Source organism: Anabrus simplex, chromosome 2 (genome assembly GCF_040414725.1).
Source record: "Anabrus simplex isolate iqAnaSimp1 chromosome 2, ASM4041472v1, whole genome shotgun sequence".
Classification (NCBI taxonomy): Eukaryota; Metazoa; Arthropoda; class Insecta; order Orthoptera; family Tettigoniidae; genus Anabrus; species Anabrus simplex.
In genome coordinates, this window is record NC_090266.1 from 828,274,428 (window position 1) to 828,293,230 (window position 18,803).

Consider the following 18,803-nt stretch of genomic DNA (forward strand, 5'->3'; position numbering starts at 1 on the left):
ATAAGATAACTGAAAATAAATATGAATATGAACTCATATAGTTCGGTCTTTCTTCTTGGATATGTGTCGGTAACGACTTACGGGCTAAGGCTTATTTCCCTAATGCCTATTTAATCTGGCTCCTAGCCTATCATTTCCCTATCTCTTACACTCATATAAAATGCAAATCCAAATAACCACCGTTTCAGAAGCAATAAATTATCTACTTATCTATCCACATAATTTTTTTTTGATTCGCATATATATTTATTTCAGGCTCGATGTGCTTCCTATTCCTCATATTTCATAATATTATCCTCTACTCGCAAGTTACTACTCAGTTCAATTAAGCAGTCTGAATATAAATACCACATATTTATGCTTTGAAATATATTACCGCGACTATTAATATCATGTCTGCATTTGGGCTTAAACACCGTTAAAGAATATGTCAAAGTACTTTCATACTTCAAATACAGCATCCACTACTATTACCTATCTCAATTAGATCTCGGTTAAATTCCAATATATATTATTCATACCTTAGTTTAGGTCATTCCCGCGGCGTATTCAGTTTAACGTATATGTATCGTTTCATATGATTCCTTACCTATTATAGATATGACATAGCATTTCCTTAAATACATGCAATCCTTGGCTTCACCGTAACTCGTAAAATAAACATCCACATTTCATAAAACCTTCACTTATTTCGCAGACTTACCATACTGTAACATCATTTCAAATACTCAAATTGCAGTTTCAATACCATAACTTGCGATACTAACATTGCCGTGCTAAATATGTCACAATTGCCTTTCACTTTAACACATCTCAATAAAAGTTATATACCATAACCCCAAAATGAGTTCAATACTCTATATCGTCGTGCAAGGAGTACGTAATTCTACAACTTCATATCTGACGCGCGGACCAAACATGACGTAAACATATAGTATAACCAATGCGAGATTTATCGAAATACCAGAATATGTGTTAACTCTGAGCGATCAGCTGTTATATAAAGACACTTTATCCATACTCTCTTGTAACTCACTGCTATTCAGACCAACATGCGGTAATGTGTATGTAACGTAATAGAAATCTTATTCTACACTGCCTTGTCATATTATTCTAGGCTTAAATATCTCACACTTCACTTCTATAATTCACATGCACTCTTAATTAGGTGGATTATATCACCAACTTCTCAGTACATGCCGAAATAAACACATATACAAATCAAAATTTATAACAAATGTAAAGACTTAGCTCGTTTGTTGTCACATCTGGTCCAGTTGTTCGTCCTTCACTGGGATGTATTCAGCTCTGCGGTCAGGATCCAGGTTTGGTCATCATTCCTCCTCCGGTTCGAACCGACTTCTGGTAGGTAGTGCTCCTCTGTCATCATGGTCTGGTCATCAGGTCGGATGATGAATTTCTCATCATAGGCTGGTCATCTGGTTGGGCTATACCTCTCCCCAGTTTGGTCCATCATCCATGCTTAGCAGTCGAACATCATGTTACTTCTGTCGCCAAGAAAAATATACATCTCCGAGAAGAAAATTGTCACAATACAATCCATCTGATAATAATGTTTCCCCAGTTATTATTATTCTTTCTCTTCCTTTGAACTATAATTCTGATCTCTTCGGGATTAAGTATAACGTATATATATATATATATATATATATATATATATATCAACTATTCCAGGGAAAATCTCCCAATGTAGCTCAATAATATTTCAGTTTATTCTTCTTCAGCTTGAATGAGACTAAGATAGTCTTCTTTCCGTAATATATATATCTCTCTTGCGGTTTGATTGTTCCCTTCTCACAGAATGTGATAAGCTTGGTGTTAGAATGCTGCTGAGCATATTTTACCGTATTTTGCCTATCTATTATATTCCAGCTAAATCTGGTTTCTCTGTAGGACGATTATGTTATTCGTTTTCCCACAAAAATATCTTCTTCAAGAATCTCTCCGAAAACTCTTGTATTATCGTCAAATATACAGCTCGTTTCTCGGTCAACGTCTTCACTCTTCCAATGCAGATTTTTAAGTAAGGTTTTTAACAATCCCTTCGCTTCTATTTTTTTTTTGTTTTTTTTTTTTTTTGTTTTGTTTTTTTTACGAAACAATCTACCTTAGTCTTTACTGTTCCATAGTGCCTTCAGTATCCGTCCGTTTGCAGACACGCATGGCCTTCTATTATATATCGCACTATATATATTCAATGCATTTAATAAATCGGATAGGCCATACCTTCCTGCAGCGCCATTTTGAAACTGTCTACGAGATGTAAACGGGCACACCATTAGCATTACTACTGTTGTTATAATTATTGTATCCTTATCCTCTTTGTACATCTTAAGACAGAACTTCTGCGTATATGATTGTCACGAGACTAAAACTTCACTTTTTCAAATTTTGAAATCCTAAATATTTATGAAAATTATCTTACTACACAAAGCTGATATTTTTTTATCCATTGAAATGGTCATATTTTCTTAAATGCTTGATGATGATGATGATGATGCTTGTTGTTTAAAGGGACCTAGCATCGAAGGTCATCGGCCGCTCTTAAATTCGTAATATACTGTATTATTGGAGTACTATACTCAATTTTCCAATTTATTTTCTCGAAATTCAATAAATTCTGTTTTACAACTACAAAGTTACATCAAGTGATTTTTTTTTCTTAAGCTAGATACTCCTGGTTTTCATGAAAATGATTGCATATTTATCTACAATCAAAATTTAAAATAAAGCAAAAATGTGATTTTCCGACATAAGGTATGGTTTCCTGCAGTGCATTACTCTCATCGACATGATCTTCAGCTTCAGAATGTCCAAGGGACTATAGATATCTTAAAATACAATCCTAATACAAACTGAGGTCTAAAATGATGTTATGAGATAGACTCATACAGGTTTGTCATATTAAGCAAGGATAAAAAACTCTTTACTTATGCCGGGCTGAGTGGCTCAGACGGTTGAGGCGGTGGTATTTGAAGGTTCTGAAATATGGCATCCTCATGTCAGTAGATTTGCTGACACACAAAAGAACTCATACAGCACAAAATTCCGGCACCTTGGCATCTCCAAAACTTTAGTATAAGTAGTTGGAGGGATGTAAAAACAAATAACATGATTATTATCTTTACTTACGAGGAATATGTTAGTTCCATGAATACCTGATATTATGGATGAGATGCCTCTGAAACAAAAGTTCTCCTATATTTAATATGTTTTAGTCCTTTCCATTGCTTTTTATACAGGGTGTCCCACCCAACTCTGCGACCCCAAATATCTTCGAAATAAAACAAAATTTGATAATTCCAATTGGCCAGGAACGTACCCATGTCAGGGGCTCACAAAATGAGAAGGCATGCACAATCCACAAAGGCAAACAAGTAACACCTCCAACACCAAGTTGCGCTTTTTTAAATGGAACATGTCTGTTTATTCTAGCAAAATGACAACTAGAGCTACAACTAGTGATAACACACTTGGTTCCGCTTTTCTAAACACATTTACTAGTGGCCTATAGCCCTCAGAAACTTCATTGTTGTGCAGTACATCTGGCATGGAAAATGCACCCACAAATCACCAGTAGTGTCTTTTCCGATGAAACTGTGTCACTTCAACAGATGTTCAAAGTGCCCTCAGTTTGCATCAGTACACTTTTGTAATCTGGTAACAAGTGTGTTGCACGGATTGCACTGTTTCTACAGATATTGCCGCACACGCCGCAGTAATACGATGTTGCATATCCTCTAGTGTTGTTGGCGGTTCTTCATACACTCTTTCACTGTGCCCCAGAGAAAGAAGTCTAATGGCGTCAAGTCTGGGGACCGAGGTGGCCATCGCACAGGACCTCCCCGTCCTATCCACCTATTTGAAAACTTTGCATCCACAATGTCTCTGGAAACTCGTGCAGAATGTGCTGGACATCCATTATGCTGGAACCACATTGATAGACGCGTTTCCAATCCCACATCCTCCACGAGGAGGGCTAGAGTGTGTTGCAGAAATGATGAATATTGCTGTCCGTTTAATGTTCCCTGATAAAAATAGGGACCTAAAATACGGTTACCAATGATACCGCACCAAACATTGACACTCCACTGTCGTTGATGAGCAACTTGGCGAATCCAGTGGGGATTTTGCTCGGACCAGTAGTGCATGTTCCGCAGATTCACATGACCATGATTTGTAAATGAAGCTTCGTCCATAAACAACGTATTACGTAGGAATGCTGGATTACCTTGCAACTGCTGAAGTGCAAAACGACAGAATACAATGTGAATTTCAAAGTCCGTCCCGTACAGTTCCTGGTGCAGTGAGATATGGAACGGATGAAACCAATGCCTTTGCAAAATTCTGCTCACACTACTGCAGCTTATTCCAGAACCTCGTGCAATCTGTCAGACACTCGCCTGAGGATTGTGCGCTACAGCAGCCAGAACAGGAATTTCGTTTCCAGTGCCAGACGCTGTCTTTGTACATTGTCACTTTGTGGGAGCCCAGCTTCCGGTTTCGCTGAATTTCATGCAGATGTTAGCAATGGTAGGAGGCGAAGGACACCGTCGATCTGGGTAGCGTTCAGCATACAATGCCACAGCTGCGGTTGCATTTCTGCGACATACCCCGTAAATTAAAAATATTATCCAGGTATTCTTCGTTACTGAAGGCCGGCATATCGAGTAGATGATGGCAATTGTTACACGCCACACGAAAACACGGTTTAATGTGTCAATATGGAAAGCAATATCCGAAACGTACGTGAATTACGGTACAGTATGACAGCAGACCAGATCAGGAGACACTAGTACACTGAAGCTAGAATTTGCCGAGCTGATATTGGTTTGTTTACAGCAGGCTACAGGCAAGTGCAAGTAACCCCTGCTCTGAGCACAGAAGTACATGCGTTGCATTGCGTCAGAAACGATGGTGTCATTGCCATCCACTAACAGCCACGTATTTCAGAACGTTTCAGGTTTAGAAACGTGAAACCAATTGCAGCTCTAGTTTTCATTTTTCTAGAACAAGCATACATGTCCCATTTAAAAAAAACTGAACTTGGCGTTGGAAGTGCTACTTGTTCACCTTTATGGATTGTGCACACCTTCTCATTGTGTGAGCCTCTGACATGGGTACGTTCCTGGCCAATTGGAATTTTCATATTTTGTTTCATTTCGGAGATATTTGGGGTCGCAGAGTTGGGTGGGACACACTGTACAGTATGTGTTTTTCTTCAGTATTATTTTTATTAAAATCTGAGGTCTGTATGTACTTATAGATCAGTTGGAAATGCGAAAGCGTCGTAGGCTGCGTCGTGCAAGAGATGAACGTCGTCGTGAGAAGAGAATTAACGATGAAGAGAGAAGGCGCATGGGACAGTATCCATTACCATCGCTTTGTCTTAAGTCTCACATGCAATTCCCACTGTGTGGTAGTGAGGGTGATTGTGTTGGGTAAGTTATATCCATATACCAAGTTTAGTTTAACATCTGATAAATGGTGAAGTTTTTATTTCATACCCTGTTGTTTCTGGTGAGAGTCTTGTTCCTTTTAGATATATATATATATATATATATATATATACATACTACCCCAAAATAACTCCGCTAGCCAGCTGGTGGAGACAAGGAATCCAGAGGTGGATGGTTCATGTTCAGCAGCATATAAAGGAGGGCATTTTTAGATGTGGCTGGATTTGTAAGGTGTCAGATAAATGACACTGAAATACACACAAATGCTTACATTAATTAAAGTAAACTGAAAATAAACGTTAACAAAAAATAAAAATCTGTCTTGCTTGTGGTACTGAAATTTACAGTGTTCATTGAAATGTAAATTACTCTCATATTTTGTGACAGTAATGTGATTAAGAACAAATTTCATGCCCACGACGATTAGAGTTACACAACTGAAAAATAGATAAATCTCCCATTAATGCACGAGGGCGGGTTTTTTTTTTTTTTTTTTTTTTTTTTTTTTTTTTTTTTTTTTTTTTTTTTTTTTTTTTTCAACCTCCGGAGAGTCATAAATGAAAGACAAGTGTACATATCCAAATGAATTTATTACCAAATGTTAGGTACAAATGTGGTTACTTTTCAACATAATCACCATGAAGGTTGAGGCATTTGTCATACCTGTGGACAAGCTTTTCGATCCCCCCTGCACAGTATGTTGCCGCCAGTGAGTTCAGATAGGCCCGAACGTTGGTTTGAAGATCTTTATCCTCGTGGAACCTCTGCCCTCCCAGCCACTTTTTCAGTCCCGGGAAGAGGTGGAAGTCGCTCGGCGCTAAATCGGGACTGTACAGTGGGTGGTCAAAAACATCCCACCAAAATTCCTCCTGCAGAAGTTGTTGGGTGACACGAGCACTTTGAGGGCATGCGTTCTCATGAATGAAGGGGATTCCAGATGTCAGCATGCCTCGTAGTTTGTTCTGTATGGCCCTCCGCAGTCGTCGTAAAGTCTGGCAATAAACAGCTGCATTGATCGTAGACCCCCGTTCCATGAACTCAACAAGCAACACACCTTTTTGGTCCCAAAAGACTGTAGCCATCATCTTCCTTTCGTTGAAGGTTTGCTTAAACTTCTTCTGTTTGTTTGGTGAGTGCGTGTGCATCCATTGACGTGATTGTTGTTCTGTCTCGATGGTGACGTGCGAAACCCAAGTCTCATCGCCAGTCACAATTTTCTTCAACAAATCACCACCGTCAGCCTCATAACGGGTAAGAAACGTCAACGCTGCTGCCGTCCGGCGACTTTTGTGGTCATCAGACAACATCTTCAGAACCCATCGGGCGCACAATTTCCTGTAGCGCAGGTGTTCTGTTAGGATCTTGTAAACAGATGACCTTGAAACTGCAGGAAATTTCTCACACAACTCGCTTACGGTAAACCTTCGGTTCTTGCGAACCTCTTGGTCAATTTCGTGAACAATGTCATCTGTAGCGACAGACTTGCATCCTTGCCCCCCTTCATCGTGAACATCAGTCCGGCCTTCTTTGAACTTCCTGCACCATTCACGCACAATACTCGACTCATTCGTCGATGAATGTCAACTGCACTATTCCCTTCTGCTTGAAGGAAACGTATCACACTACGCACCTCGCATTTGGCGGGAGCGTCAATAGTAGCAGCCATGTTTCCGTGCCAATACCTCGGCTCACACTCGTGTGAGGAAGTTGGCTGTGACCACGGGTAGAGTGGAGGACTTGCGCAGTCACCTTCCATGTGCGAACAGTTCCCACAGCTTGTGTGGTTCTTTACCTGCGCGATCGAAGGTTGGAAAAAAAAAAAAAAAACTGCCTTCGTACTATCTAAACAAGGTTAAAATAAAGCAGAAATTGATTTTCTGACATAAGGTACGGTTTCCTGGAGAGCATTACAAATAACCATCGCTGTCATCAATATGATCTTCAGCTTCAGAATGTCCAAGTGACTATTGAAATCTTAAAATACTTTTGTTCTTAGAAAATTGATTCATTGTAAATAGGATTTGATACGAGAAATGAAGCTAATTTCTTGCAAACATACAACCTTAGTCGAGCAGCTTGTCTCCTTTCTCCCAATTCTTCACAGCCCAACCTTTGCAACATTTTTGTAACACTGCTCTTTTTTCGGATATCACCATGAACAAATCAAGCTGCTTTTCCTTGGATATATTTCGGTAATCCTGGTCAAGTTCCTATAGACTGGAACCATACTCTATTTGGGGTCTTACCAGAGACTTGTATATCCTCTCCTTTACATCCTTACTACAGCCCCTAAATACCCTCATACCCATGTGCAGAGATCTGTACCCTTTATTTACAATCCCATTTATGTGATCACCCCAATGAAGATCTTTCCTTATATTAACACCTAGGTATTTACAGTAATCCCCATAAGAAACTTTCTCCCCATCAACGCAGTAATTAAAACTGAGAGGATTTTTCCTATTTGTGAAACACACAACCTGACTTTTAACCCCGTTTATCATCATACCATTGCCTGCTGCCCATCTAACAACATTATTGAGGTCATTTTGCAGTTGCTCATATTCTTGTAACTTATTTATTACTCTATACAGTATAACATCATCTGAAAAAAGCCTTATATCTGATTCCACTCCTTTACCCATATCATTTATACATAAGAAAACATAAAGGTCCACTAATACTGCCTTGAGGAATTCCCCTCTTAATTATTACGGGTACAGATAAAGCTTCACTTACTCTAATTTTCTGAGTTCTGTTGTCTAGAAATATAGCAACCCATAAAGTCACTCTTTTGTCTTGTCCAGTTGCACTCATTTTTGCCAGTAGTCTCCCATTATCCACCCTATCAAATGCCTTAGACAGGTCAATCGCAATACAGTCCATTTGACCTGAATTGAAGATATCTGCTATATCTGGCTGGAATCCTACAAATTGAGCTTCATTGGAATAACCTTTCCTAAACCCATACTGCCGTCTATCGAACCAGTTATTAATTTCGCAAACATGTCCAATACAGTCGGAAAGAATGGTTTCCCGAAGCTTACAAGCAATGCATGTCAAACTGACTGGCCTGTAATTTTCAGCTTTATGTCTATCACCCTTTGCTTTATACACAGGGGCTATTATAGCAACTCTCCATTCATTTGGTATAGCTCCTTCATGCAAACAATAATCAAGTAAGTACTTCAGATATGGTATTATATCCCAACCCATTGTCTTTAGTATATCCCCAGAAATCTTATCAATTCCAGGCTTTTCTAGTTTTCATCTCTTGTATCTTATTGTAAATGTCATTGTTATATGGGTGTTTTAATACTTCTTTAGCATTAGTCACCTCCTCTATCTGGACATTATCCTTGTAACACAATCCTTACAGATTGCTGACTAAATACTTCTGCCTTTTGAAGATCGTCACATAAACACTCCCCTTGTTCATTATTGATTCCTGGAATGTCCTCCTTGGAACCTGTTTCAGCTGTAAGGTACCTCTAACATACCCTTCCAGTGTTTACTTATAGGGGCCGATGACCTAGATGTTAGGCCCCTTTAAACAAGCATCATCATCATCACCATTTTTTACTAAAATGTGTATGACTGCCAATTATGCTTGCTGTCATGTTATCCTTAGCTTACTTCTTTGCTACATTCAATTTCGTAGTAAGTTCCTTCAATTTCTCCTTACTTCCACAGCTGTTTCTAACTATTTCTTTCCATTCTGCACCTCCTTCTTAGTTTCTTTATTTCTCTGTTATAATAAAGTGGGTCTTTACCATTCCTTACCATTTTTAAAGGTACAGACCTTTTTTCGCATTCCTCAACAATTGCTTTAAACCAATCCCAGAGTCTGTTTATATTTTTATTTACCTTGTTCCACCGATTGTAGTTACTTTTTTAAAACTCCCTCATGCATGCTTTATCAGCCATGTGGTACTGCCTAATAGTCCTACTTTTAAGACCATCCTTTCTATCACATTTATTTTCAACTACGACAAAAACAGCTTCATGATCACTAATACCATCTATTACTTCGGTTTCTCTATAGAGCTCTTCTGGTTTTACCAGCACCATCTCCAGAATGTTCTTCCCTCTAGTTGGTTTCATCTTTCTGAATCACCTGTCCTTCCCATGTTAACTTATTTGCCATTTGTTGCTTCCTGTTGTTCACATTGTCTTCCCAATTGACATTTGATCATTGCTTTACTTCTCGCAGCCCAGTACTCGCAACATTTAGCCTCTCGCGGAGCGACTGTCATTTGTTTACACAGACGCAAAACCGATGCTCAGTTCTGCCAACGTCTGTACTTAGGAACTAATGAGTGAGGTAATTCGATAGCTGGTGGTGGTGATACTGTTACACGAATGGTCTGAACTGGTTCTTGCCGTGTGGACGGTTAGGATAGGATCTGGACAATATTCTTGCCGTGCGGACGGTTAGAATAGGATCTGGACAGACCATTGGCCTGGACGGTTAGAAACCGCAAAGCGGCCCTAGGCCCGTAGTTTCGTGAGGAAAGACGATTGGCTTGGCGGTTAGGATTCTTGCCGTGGACAAGACGATTGGTCTGGACGGTTAGGATACTTGCCGTGGACAAGACGATTGGTCTGGACGGTTAGGATACTTGCCGTGGACAAGACGATTGGTCTGGACGGTTAGGATACTTGCCGTGGACAAGACCATTGGTCTGGACGGTTACCTTATGCCCCTAGTTTCGTCTGCAAACACGATTGGTCTGGACGGTTAGGATTCTTGCCGTGGACAAGACGATTGGTCTGGACGGTTAGGATTCTTGCCGTGGACAAGGCGATTGGTCTGGACGGTTAGGATTCTTGCTGTGGACAAGACCATTGGTCTGGATGGTTAGAAGCCGCAAAGCGGCCTTAGGCCCCTAGTTTTGTGTGGAAACACGATTGGTCTAGATGGTTAGGATTCTTGTCGCAGACAAGACAATTGGTCTGGATGGTTAGGATTCTTGCCGTGGACAATACCATTGGTCTGGACGGTTAGAAGCCGCGAAGCGGCCCTAGGCCCCTATTTTTGTGTGGAAACACGATTGGTCTGGACTGGTTCTCGATGTGCGAACGGTTAGGATAGGTTCTAATTCGTCTGGACGGTTACAAGCCGCATTGTTATTTTACATGGTGTTTTTGTTTGTGCTGTTATTAAGCCAGGGTTGGTAACGCAATGTATTTATCAGCATTGATGGCAATGACGTCACATTCTGTTCACGTTGACCAATGAGAATGCAAGAAACTACTTTAGCCATGGACGATGGCGGCTGCTACTCTTTATTAGGTTATAAAAGTAAATGTACTTTTGGGGGCAGGATGGTGGGTTCCTAGACATCGCAATGAACACATCTCTCCTCTAAAAGGAATTCCAAGTAAGATTGCATTATTTTCACTTCCTTATAATGTTTTAAATGTTGGACTGCGGGATGTAAAGTTATACCGACATTTGGGCTGATTCCAGAGAATAGTCCACCCAAGTAGGAAAAACGTGAAGTTTAAAATAAAACTCAACAATTTGTTTTTATGATCGATAAAACATGACATTTTATTTATTTTATGATATGTATTAATTTATTGAAGTTTTTAATTGTGTGCTTAATTGAACCTTAATGTAGAGGCTAAATTCATTTGAAATTTCTCAATAGTTTTAGGAATTCCTGTCCATGATGATGAAAAGTTATGAAAATAATTATATTAAATGTTAATTCTAATGCACCTTCTCTTCGCAGTAAATGAAAAGAAGGCTTTCATGTAATCAATACTTTATTTTATCTTATTTAATCTATAGGACTGGTTTCGACCTTTCTTATGCCTTTCTCAACTGGTCACACAATCTAATATTAACATACCATGCAATTATAAAACAATACTAAATCTAACAAGGAATGTCAAACGACAATAACACCGTCAAATTTGTTGTTTCTCATGATTAGGGACAATCGTTGAATTGGAAACCTGAATTTGATATTTAAATTCACTATCTTCTCATAACATATGTGAAAAGACATATAAAAAATTGGAGTGTTCTTGGACTTGAAAATTTGTTACATTTCTTGGTTTACTCTAAAGCTTGGCTCGGAGTTGGTGAACATGTGTGATTACACAGATGGGTGTATATAATGTTCACATATCTTTAGTCATATGGGACATTAGACTTGCGGCTTGCGCTCCTTATTTCTTATGCCATTTAGTTACACACACATAATAAAATCATGTTATCTAATGTTAGCTTAACTATGATTATAAGACAAAATTGGATCTGTTCATGAAATCTTGATAAAATGGACATTAGTATGAACACTTAGTGATACATACAAAGTTAAAACATACATTGAAGTTGAATGACCTGCATTGTGGATATAAAAATCTTCTGTTTTACATGTAATGCTTAAAATGTCAGGTGCAGTGTTCTTAAATAAGGATTTGTGTCATACCATACATGCGAAAAACATTAAAACACATGTCAATGCTGGAAGGCATTACATGAGATTGTGATAACTCAGTTGAGATTTAAGTGGAAATTATAGTGTAGATACTTTTTCGTAGCTTACAAATTCATTTTTTTATCAGAATGAATACTCCCCCTCCTACCATTCCTATCCTATATCTACCACACACACTGCAGTTCCTTAAGAAAATATGTACATCCATTATATCATTTCTCAGCCATGATTCAACTCCTATTTCAATATCTAGTAAGTGTATATCTATTAAATTACTTAATTCTATTACTTTCTTTACAATACTTCCACAGTTCAACACTACCATTTTTATGTCATCCCCGCTTGACTTCCAGATCCCTGTACACTTACCACCTATCCCTAGACCACCCAGTTTCCCTGAATGTACCTCCCTATAACCACTGCGGTTTAAGTGAAGGCCATCTGAGCGCGGATCCCTATTTTCTACCCACCCATTAGGATCTAGAATTCTCACTCCCAGTCTCCCACATACCCTCTCCATAGTCTCATTTAAATCCCCAATCACTTTTCAGTCAGTATTCTTCCTACTCAGCTTCCTTAAACTTCTCCCGTGCTGCATTCACCAGATCCTACACATCCCCAAATATGTTGGTACTTATACCTGCTTGCCTTACATTGTTGGTGCCAACATTTCCTGGATAACACTCCACCCTTGTTCCTTTTCCGCCACACACTTTCCCCACATGTCTAACAATGGAATCCACTGTGACCAGAGTCTCAACCCTACCCACCTCATTTGATTCCCTCCCATCTTGGTCAGCCCTGTCTTTCCTGACAGCTGCAGAAGCTACTTCCTCCTCCCTTATTATCCCCTCCATGAGTAACTAAATTACATGATCACTTATTTCCTCATATTTCAAATGGTGGGATAAATCACTATACAGTGGTAATATTTCTTCATGGTGTATAACAGGTTTCATTGTTTCAAAGCTTGGGCAACAGATTTTTCGATAACACGTTGGCTGAACTTGATCTTTGCACACGCATACAAAGGTAGCGAGTCACATGAGGTTGTCTCAGCCAATAGTGAACATTACGATATCTGGGTTGCAAGCAGCACTAGGCGCTTCAAGATTATGGCCATCCGCTCGCACACAGCTGGTTGGCTGAACCTAGTAACAGAGATAAATTGTCGGTCATGGCAGTTCATTAAATGTCGGCCCGTGATGTAGGGGTAGCGTGCCTGCCTCTTACCTGGAGGCCCCGGGTTCGATTTCCAGCTAGGTCAGGGATTTTTGCCTGGATCTGACGGCTGGTTCAAGGCCCGCTTAGCCTATGTGATTAGAATTGAGGAGCTATCTGACAGTGAGATAGCGGCCCCGGTCTAGAAAGCCAAGAATAACGGCTGAGAGGATTCGTCATGCTGACCATACGACACCTCGTAATCTTCGGGCTGAGCAACGGTCAGTTGGTAGGCCAAGGCCCATCGGGGCTGTAGTGCCATGGGGAGGGGAATTTATTAAATATACTGTAATTATGCCCAAATATAGGCATACAATACAGACTTCTTGTATCTATAAAGAAGACCCACACATTAAATAAATTATTTTAGAATGAATATTCCGTAAGTATGCAGTTCTCAGTTTCATGAGCAGTAACTTGTACAAGATGGCTAACATAATCAGAAAACAAGATTTAGAAATAGCCTTCAGAACCAACAATACACTACCAAATGCAGCCTAAACCAAAGATCCCTTTCGTATATTAGAAGTGTATGCAATGAAATGCCAGGAACCCAACTGCAGTGCCATGTATGTCAGTCAGACAAAACATAATTTCCACACCATTTACAAAGAACATAAAAACGTACTTAGATTAAATTGACATTCAGCCTTCTGTGTATGCGTATACAACTCCTCCAACCATTTCACTGTCATCAACGCAGATCATAAAATTTTACACGCACAAAACAAAAGCAAGTTACAAAATTCCATTGCTGGATGCGCTGGTGAGCTGTTCCAAGAGCTCTGTATTATCTTAGTGATAAAGTAGTTAATAGTTGTAGAAATTTAGGAGAGAGAGAGAGAGAGAGACGTACGTTTAGTTCCACAAATATTGGTGTTTAGTGTTTGTAGTAATTGAGATTAGTGGTATTTATTTACATTTTTACACTGAGTTGTTCCATGGGTGTTCACTAGATTACAATTTGTAGGTTAGGGTTGTGTGAAAGAAGAATTTTTTTAGATATTATTTAAATATCATTAGTTTTGTTGATAGAGTTATAAATTCCACAGCAGTTATATTAATGCAGGCAATAGACAGGGTATTTCAAATAGCAGTTCAACTGTTCCACCTATCACGAAGGTAATAATTTCTTTAAATAACTCGATAATGTTGTAAATTTTGTTTAAAAAAAGAAATAAACTGATTTCTGTATGCCGATCATTTGTAGTTCTGAGTAGATCAAGTACCCGTAATTTATACTTTGCACCCTCGATCTTCCAGTATGTAAGAGCGGCTAGCTAATAATAATCAAATTCCTATATCCCAGTAATTGCAATTCAAGTCCCTGGCGTATTTTATCTTTCTCTCTCTCTCTTTTTAGGAAATTATTGTAGGCAACCTCTTGCTTTTCAGCATTTAAGGACACTTTTATTCTCCTCCATCCTGTGGAGTAGGGAAAATAATAGCAATCCACCAGCTGTAGTAATCACATAACCACATTTCAGTTGAGAATTGTAGTGTTAATACGGTGTATTAGATAATATCCTGCCAGTTATATTCGTGTGTATATTGTATATGGTGTCCGGCTCCATAGCTAAATGGTTAGTGTGCTGGCCTCTGGTCACAGGGGTTCCGGGTTCCATTCCTGGCAAGGTCAAGAATTTTAACCATCGTTGGTTAATTTTGCTGGTACGAGGGCTGGGTATATGTGTTGTCTTCATCATCATTTCATTCTCATCACGACACGCAGGTCGCCTACGGGAGTCGATTCAAAGGACCTGCACCTGGCGAGCCAAACATGTCCTCGGACACTCTTGGCACTGAAAGCCATACACCATTTCGTTTTCATTGTATATGGTAACCCTTTCAATACTTCTAATTTATATTAGGGCATAGCAAGATAAAATAGTACTAATAATAATTGTCTGTGCATTGAACTTTGTTGGTAATCCTTGAGTAGTTCCTGTGAATTTCAAACTTTAATTGCGTTTTTCCTTTCTGTTTGTGCTTTGTAATAACCTATGTAATTAGGATATGTCTTAACATAGTTTAAAAATTGTTGTTGTGTATTGTAGTATCTAATTAGAAATTAGTGTGCTAATTATATTATTGTGAAATATTTGTGTAGTATAAGTATCTGTAGAAATTCTTGTACTAGAATTCTGTTGTTGTAATTAGGATAGGCTTAACTGCAGTTTAGAACTATGTAATTCTTGTGTATTCCTTTCGGTATTCAGTAATTAATGGCAGTTTTCATGCTGTTAGGGTGTTTCTTTTTGCACAGAATTAGTTATTTTTTCTTTTCTTTTCATTATTCCGTAAAAAATTGCTAACGAGTGCAAGTGTACTAACTGTGGGTGTGGCCAGGCATTAAGGAGTATGAGGGAGGAGTTGGAGAGTTTGAGGGAGATAATTAGGATTCTCTCAGGGGACAGGAAGGAATGTGGGCCTCCCTCAAACAATGTACAGGATACATTAAGTAATAATAATAATAATAATCGTATGGCCTCAGCTACCGTGTGCAGACATTTCAATTTGACGCCATCTGGCTGTCTGCTCGTCAATTTCGACGTTCCGTTTTACTCTAGGCCCACACTAGATGGCAGACCGAGTAAACTGAAACTCTCTTGGGCGTCTATGGCTGAGATTTAATGAATTTTGTCGGGTAAACACCAAATGTGTCACCAGAGATCTTTTACATGCCGACATCGTACGACATGGAGTGTCGAATGGATTTTTTTCCGCCCTTCAAAAATCCGACTACCTCTGCCGGGTTTGAACCCGCTATCTTGGGATCCGGAGGCCGACACTCTACCGCTGATCCACAGAGGCAGCTGATACATTAAGTGCAAAAGAGGGATGGGAAGGAAAGGAGGGGGGATTGTAAAAGACAGGTGGTCTAATGTTTTTTGCTAGTTGCTTTACGTCGCACCGACACAGGTCTTATGGCGACGATGGGACGGGGAAGGGCTAGGAGTGGGAAGGAAGCGGCCGTGGCCTTAATTAAGGTACAGCCCCAGCATTTGCCTGGTGTGGAAATGGGAAACCACAGAAAACCATTTTCAGGGCTGCCGACAGTGGGGTTCGAACCTACTATCTCCCGAATACTGGATACTGGCCGCACTTAAGCGACTGCAGCTATCGAGCTCGGTGGTCTAATGTTTTAAGAGGAAAGACATTGCAGGCTAAGAGTTCTAATCAAGATCAGAATTCTGGACAGGTATCTGTGAGAAATCGGTACGAGTCACTGCAGGTAGGACGACAGAGGGAAGATGAGGAACAGAGAACTGTTGCTGAGAAGTGTGGAAATAGGGGAAGATGGGGCTGACCAGGAGAGGTGGGGATCAAATGAGGTAGGTAGGGTTGAGGCTCAGGTCATGAGGTCATGGGGGGAAAATGTGTGGAAGAAAGGGAACCAGGGTAGAGTGTTAACCAAGAATTAGGTTAAGACAGATGTTGAGGAAAGTGAAAGGGAAGGAGTAGAGAAAGGAGAAGGTGGTAGTGTTTCATGTTAGTACCTGCAATGTAAGGCAAGCAGGTGTAAGTACCAACATAGTTGGGGATGTGTGGGATCTAGTAAATGCAGCAACAGGTGAAGTTTAAGGAAGCGGAGATTATCAGTGGAATACTGCATAGGGGGGATACTGACTGGAAGGTGGTTGAGAATATATCCTTAGCCAAGCATTACACGTCTTTATCCGGAACCCGTCTATTCCCGTGTGAACGATAGACGTGTTTATCTGGAATTTTGAGTTACGTGCTTTTGGGACAGTATGTTTCCTCTTAGGGTTGAAATATTAGCCAATAGATGCCAGGAGCATATAGACAGGGCCTTTATTTAGGCTAAACACAGGGATTTGGAATTTTTTTTTAAAAAGGTGTTTATTCCAAAGCGTGGTTTTCATGCTGGTGTATTTCATATAAGTTTGTTGACATTGTGGAAGTTCATGTTTTGCCTTTTCTAGATGTTACGTTGCAGAAATATATTCAAAACGACAGTTAAGTAGAGTCACAATTATTAGTGATGATGAATATCCGGAAATGAGTGACAATGAGTGGGAAAGCGAGAAAAGTGAAGTTGTTGCAAGTGAATGTGAAATTAACCTTAGTAACAGAGCAGACATAGATGAAGAAAAACGGCTCTGTGGCCTTTGTTGTCAGTAAGACCCAAAAAGTAAGAAAATAGATTATTTATTATTGTAAAGTTAGTACAGCAAAGCCATTCTTACACCCTGATGCATGTTTTCAAAATGTATCGCACAAGTGAAAGTTTTTAAACTGTCAGGGAAGACTCAACATCATGTGTATAAAATTGTATCTTAAATACTAGTTGGATTGTTACTGTACATAGTTATTAATTAATTCCATATGGCTGTTACCAGCCAGATGCAGCCCTTGTAAAGCATACTCTCCAATGAGGGTGAGCGGCATCTGCCATGTGTAGGTAATTGCGTGTTATTGTGGTGGAGGATAGTGTTGTGTGTGTGGTGTGCGAGTTGCAGGGATGTTGGGGACAGCACAAACACCCAGCACCCGAGCCATTGGAATTAATAAATGAAGATTAAAATTCCCGACCTGGCCAGGAATTGAACCCAGGACCCTCTGAACTGAAGGCGAGTACGCTGACCATTCAGCCTATGAGTTGTACATGGTTATTAATGAATTTGCCAGTTCATTATTTATAGCAGTAGTCATAGTGTATATGAAGTGGGGTAGAATGTGAATTACAGCTCATTTGTTTAGTGATCTTAATCGAGACTACTTTGTGTGGTGCCTTGTGCCATTTTTGCACCAAAACAGCAGTTAAGGATTTATTTTTTCAAGCTGACCTCCTGAAATCACAGTAAAATAAAAATGTTAAAGGTCCACCTTTTCAATACAATGAATGTTTATTGATGTGAGTATATATCACATAACGTTTAAAAAGTTAAATTGTAACCAGTTAAAACAACGAAAGCAAATCAGAGAAGGTAACACAATTGTTAAGGTATGATACGTGAGAAAATAGTCCAGCTTGAGGTTTGTAGAACATAAGGTGTATTTATATACAACACTTGAATGCACCTACCAAGGCAAATTTTAAATGTAACGTGAAAATGATGAGGGTATGGTGCGTATGACCATCTAAAACACATGACAGCATCTATGAATGACTTAATAAACCTTACAGTACTTGCATATTTGCATTTTCATGTCTGTTAAGAATAAAAAATATTTTTACAAACAATAATTTTGCTACCAAGCAAAAAGTTATACACTTAAGAATGGTTAAATGATATTATGGTGTGGGTATGTAGGAAACTGGAAGTGAGACTTCTAGGTCCTAATGGGTGGGTAAGAGATAGGGATCTGCGCTCAGGTGGCCTTCACTTAAACCGCAGTGGTACATATGAGTTAGGAAATTTGCTTAGAAGGGTTATAGGGAGATACATTCGGGGAAAGGGGTGGTCTAGGGAACAGTGGTAAGGGTATAGGGATCTGGCAGTCAAGTAGGGATGACATAAAAATGTTTGTGTTGAACTGTAGATGTATTGTAAAGAAAGGAATAGAATTAAGTAATTTAATAGATATATACTTTCCAGATATTGTAATAGAAGTTGCATCATGGCTGTGAAATGGTATAATGGATGCAGAAGTTTCCGCACGGAACTGGAGTGTGCATCGT

The 18,803-nt window shown here is 39.4% G+C and overlaps 1 protein-coding gene across 1 annotated transcript in view; it reads left to right on the forward strand.

Annotated features, from left to right (window-relative positions):
- Positions 1-18,803, forward strand: part of LOC136864490 (E3 ubiquitin-protein ligase RNF10) — a 362,846-nt gene that overhangs the window by 303,613 nt on the left and 40,430 nt on the right. The window contains exon 10 of the mRNA XM_068226296.1: positions 5,288-5,462. Coding sequence (XP_068082397.1) covers positions 5,288-5,462 — 175 coding nt within the window. The remainder of the gene's footprint in view (positions 1-5,287; positions 5,463-18,803) is intronic.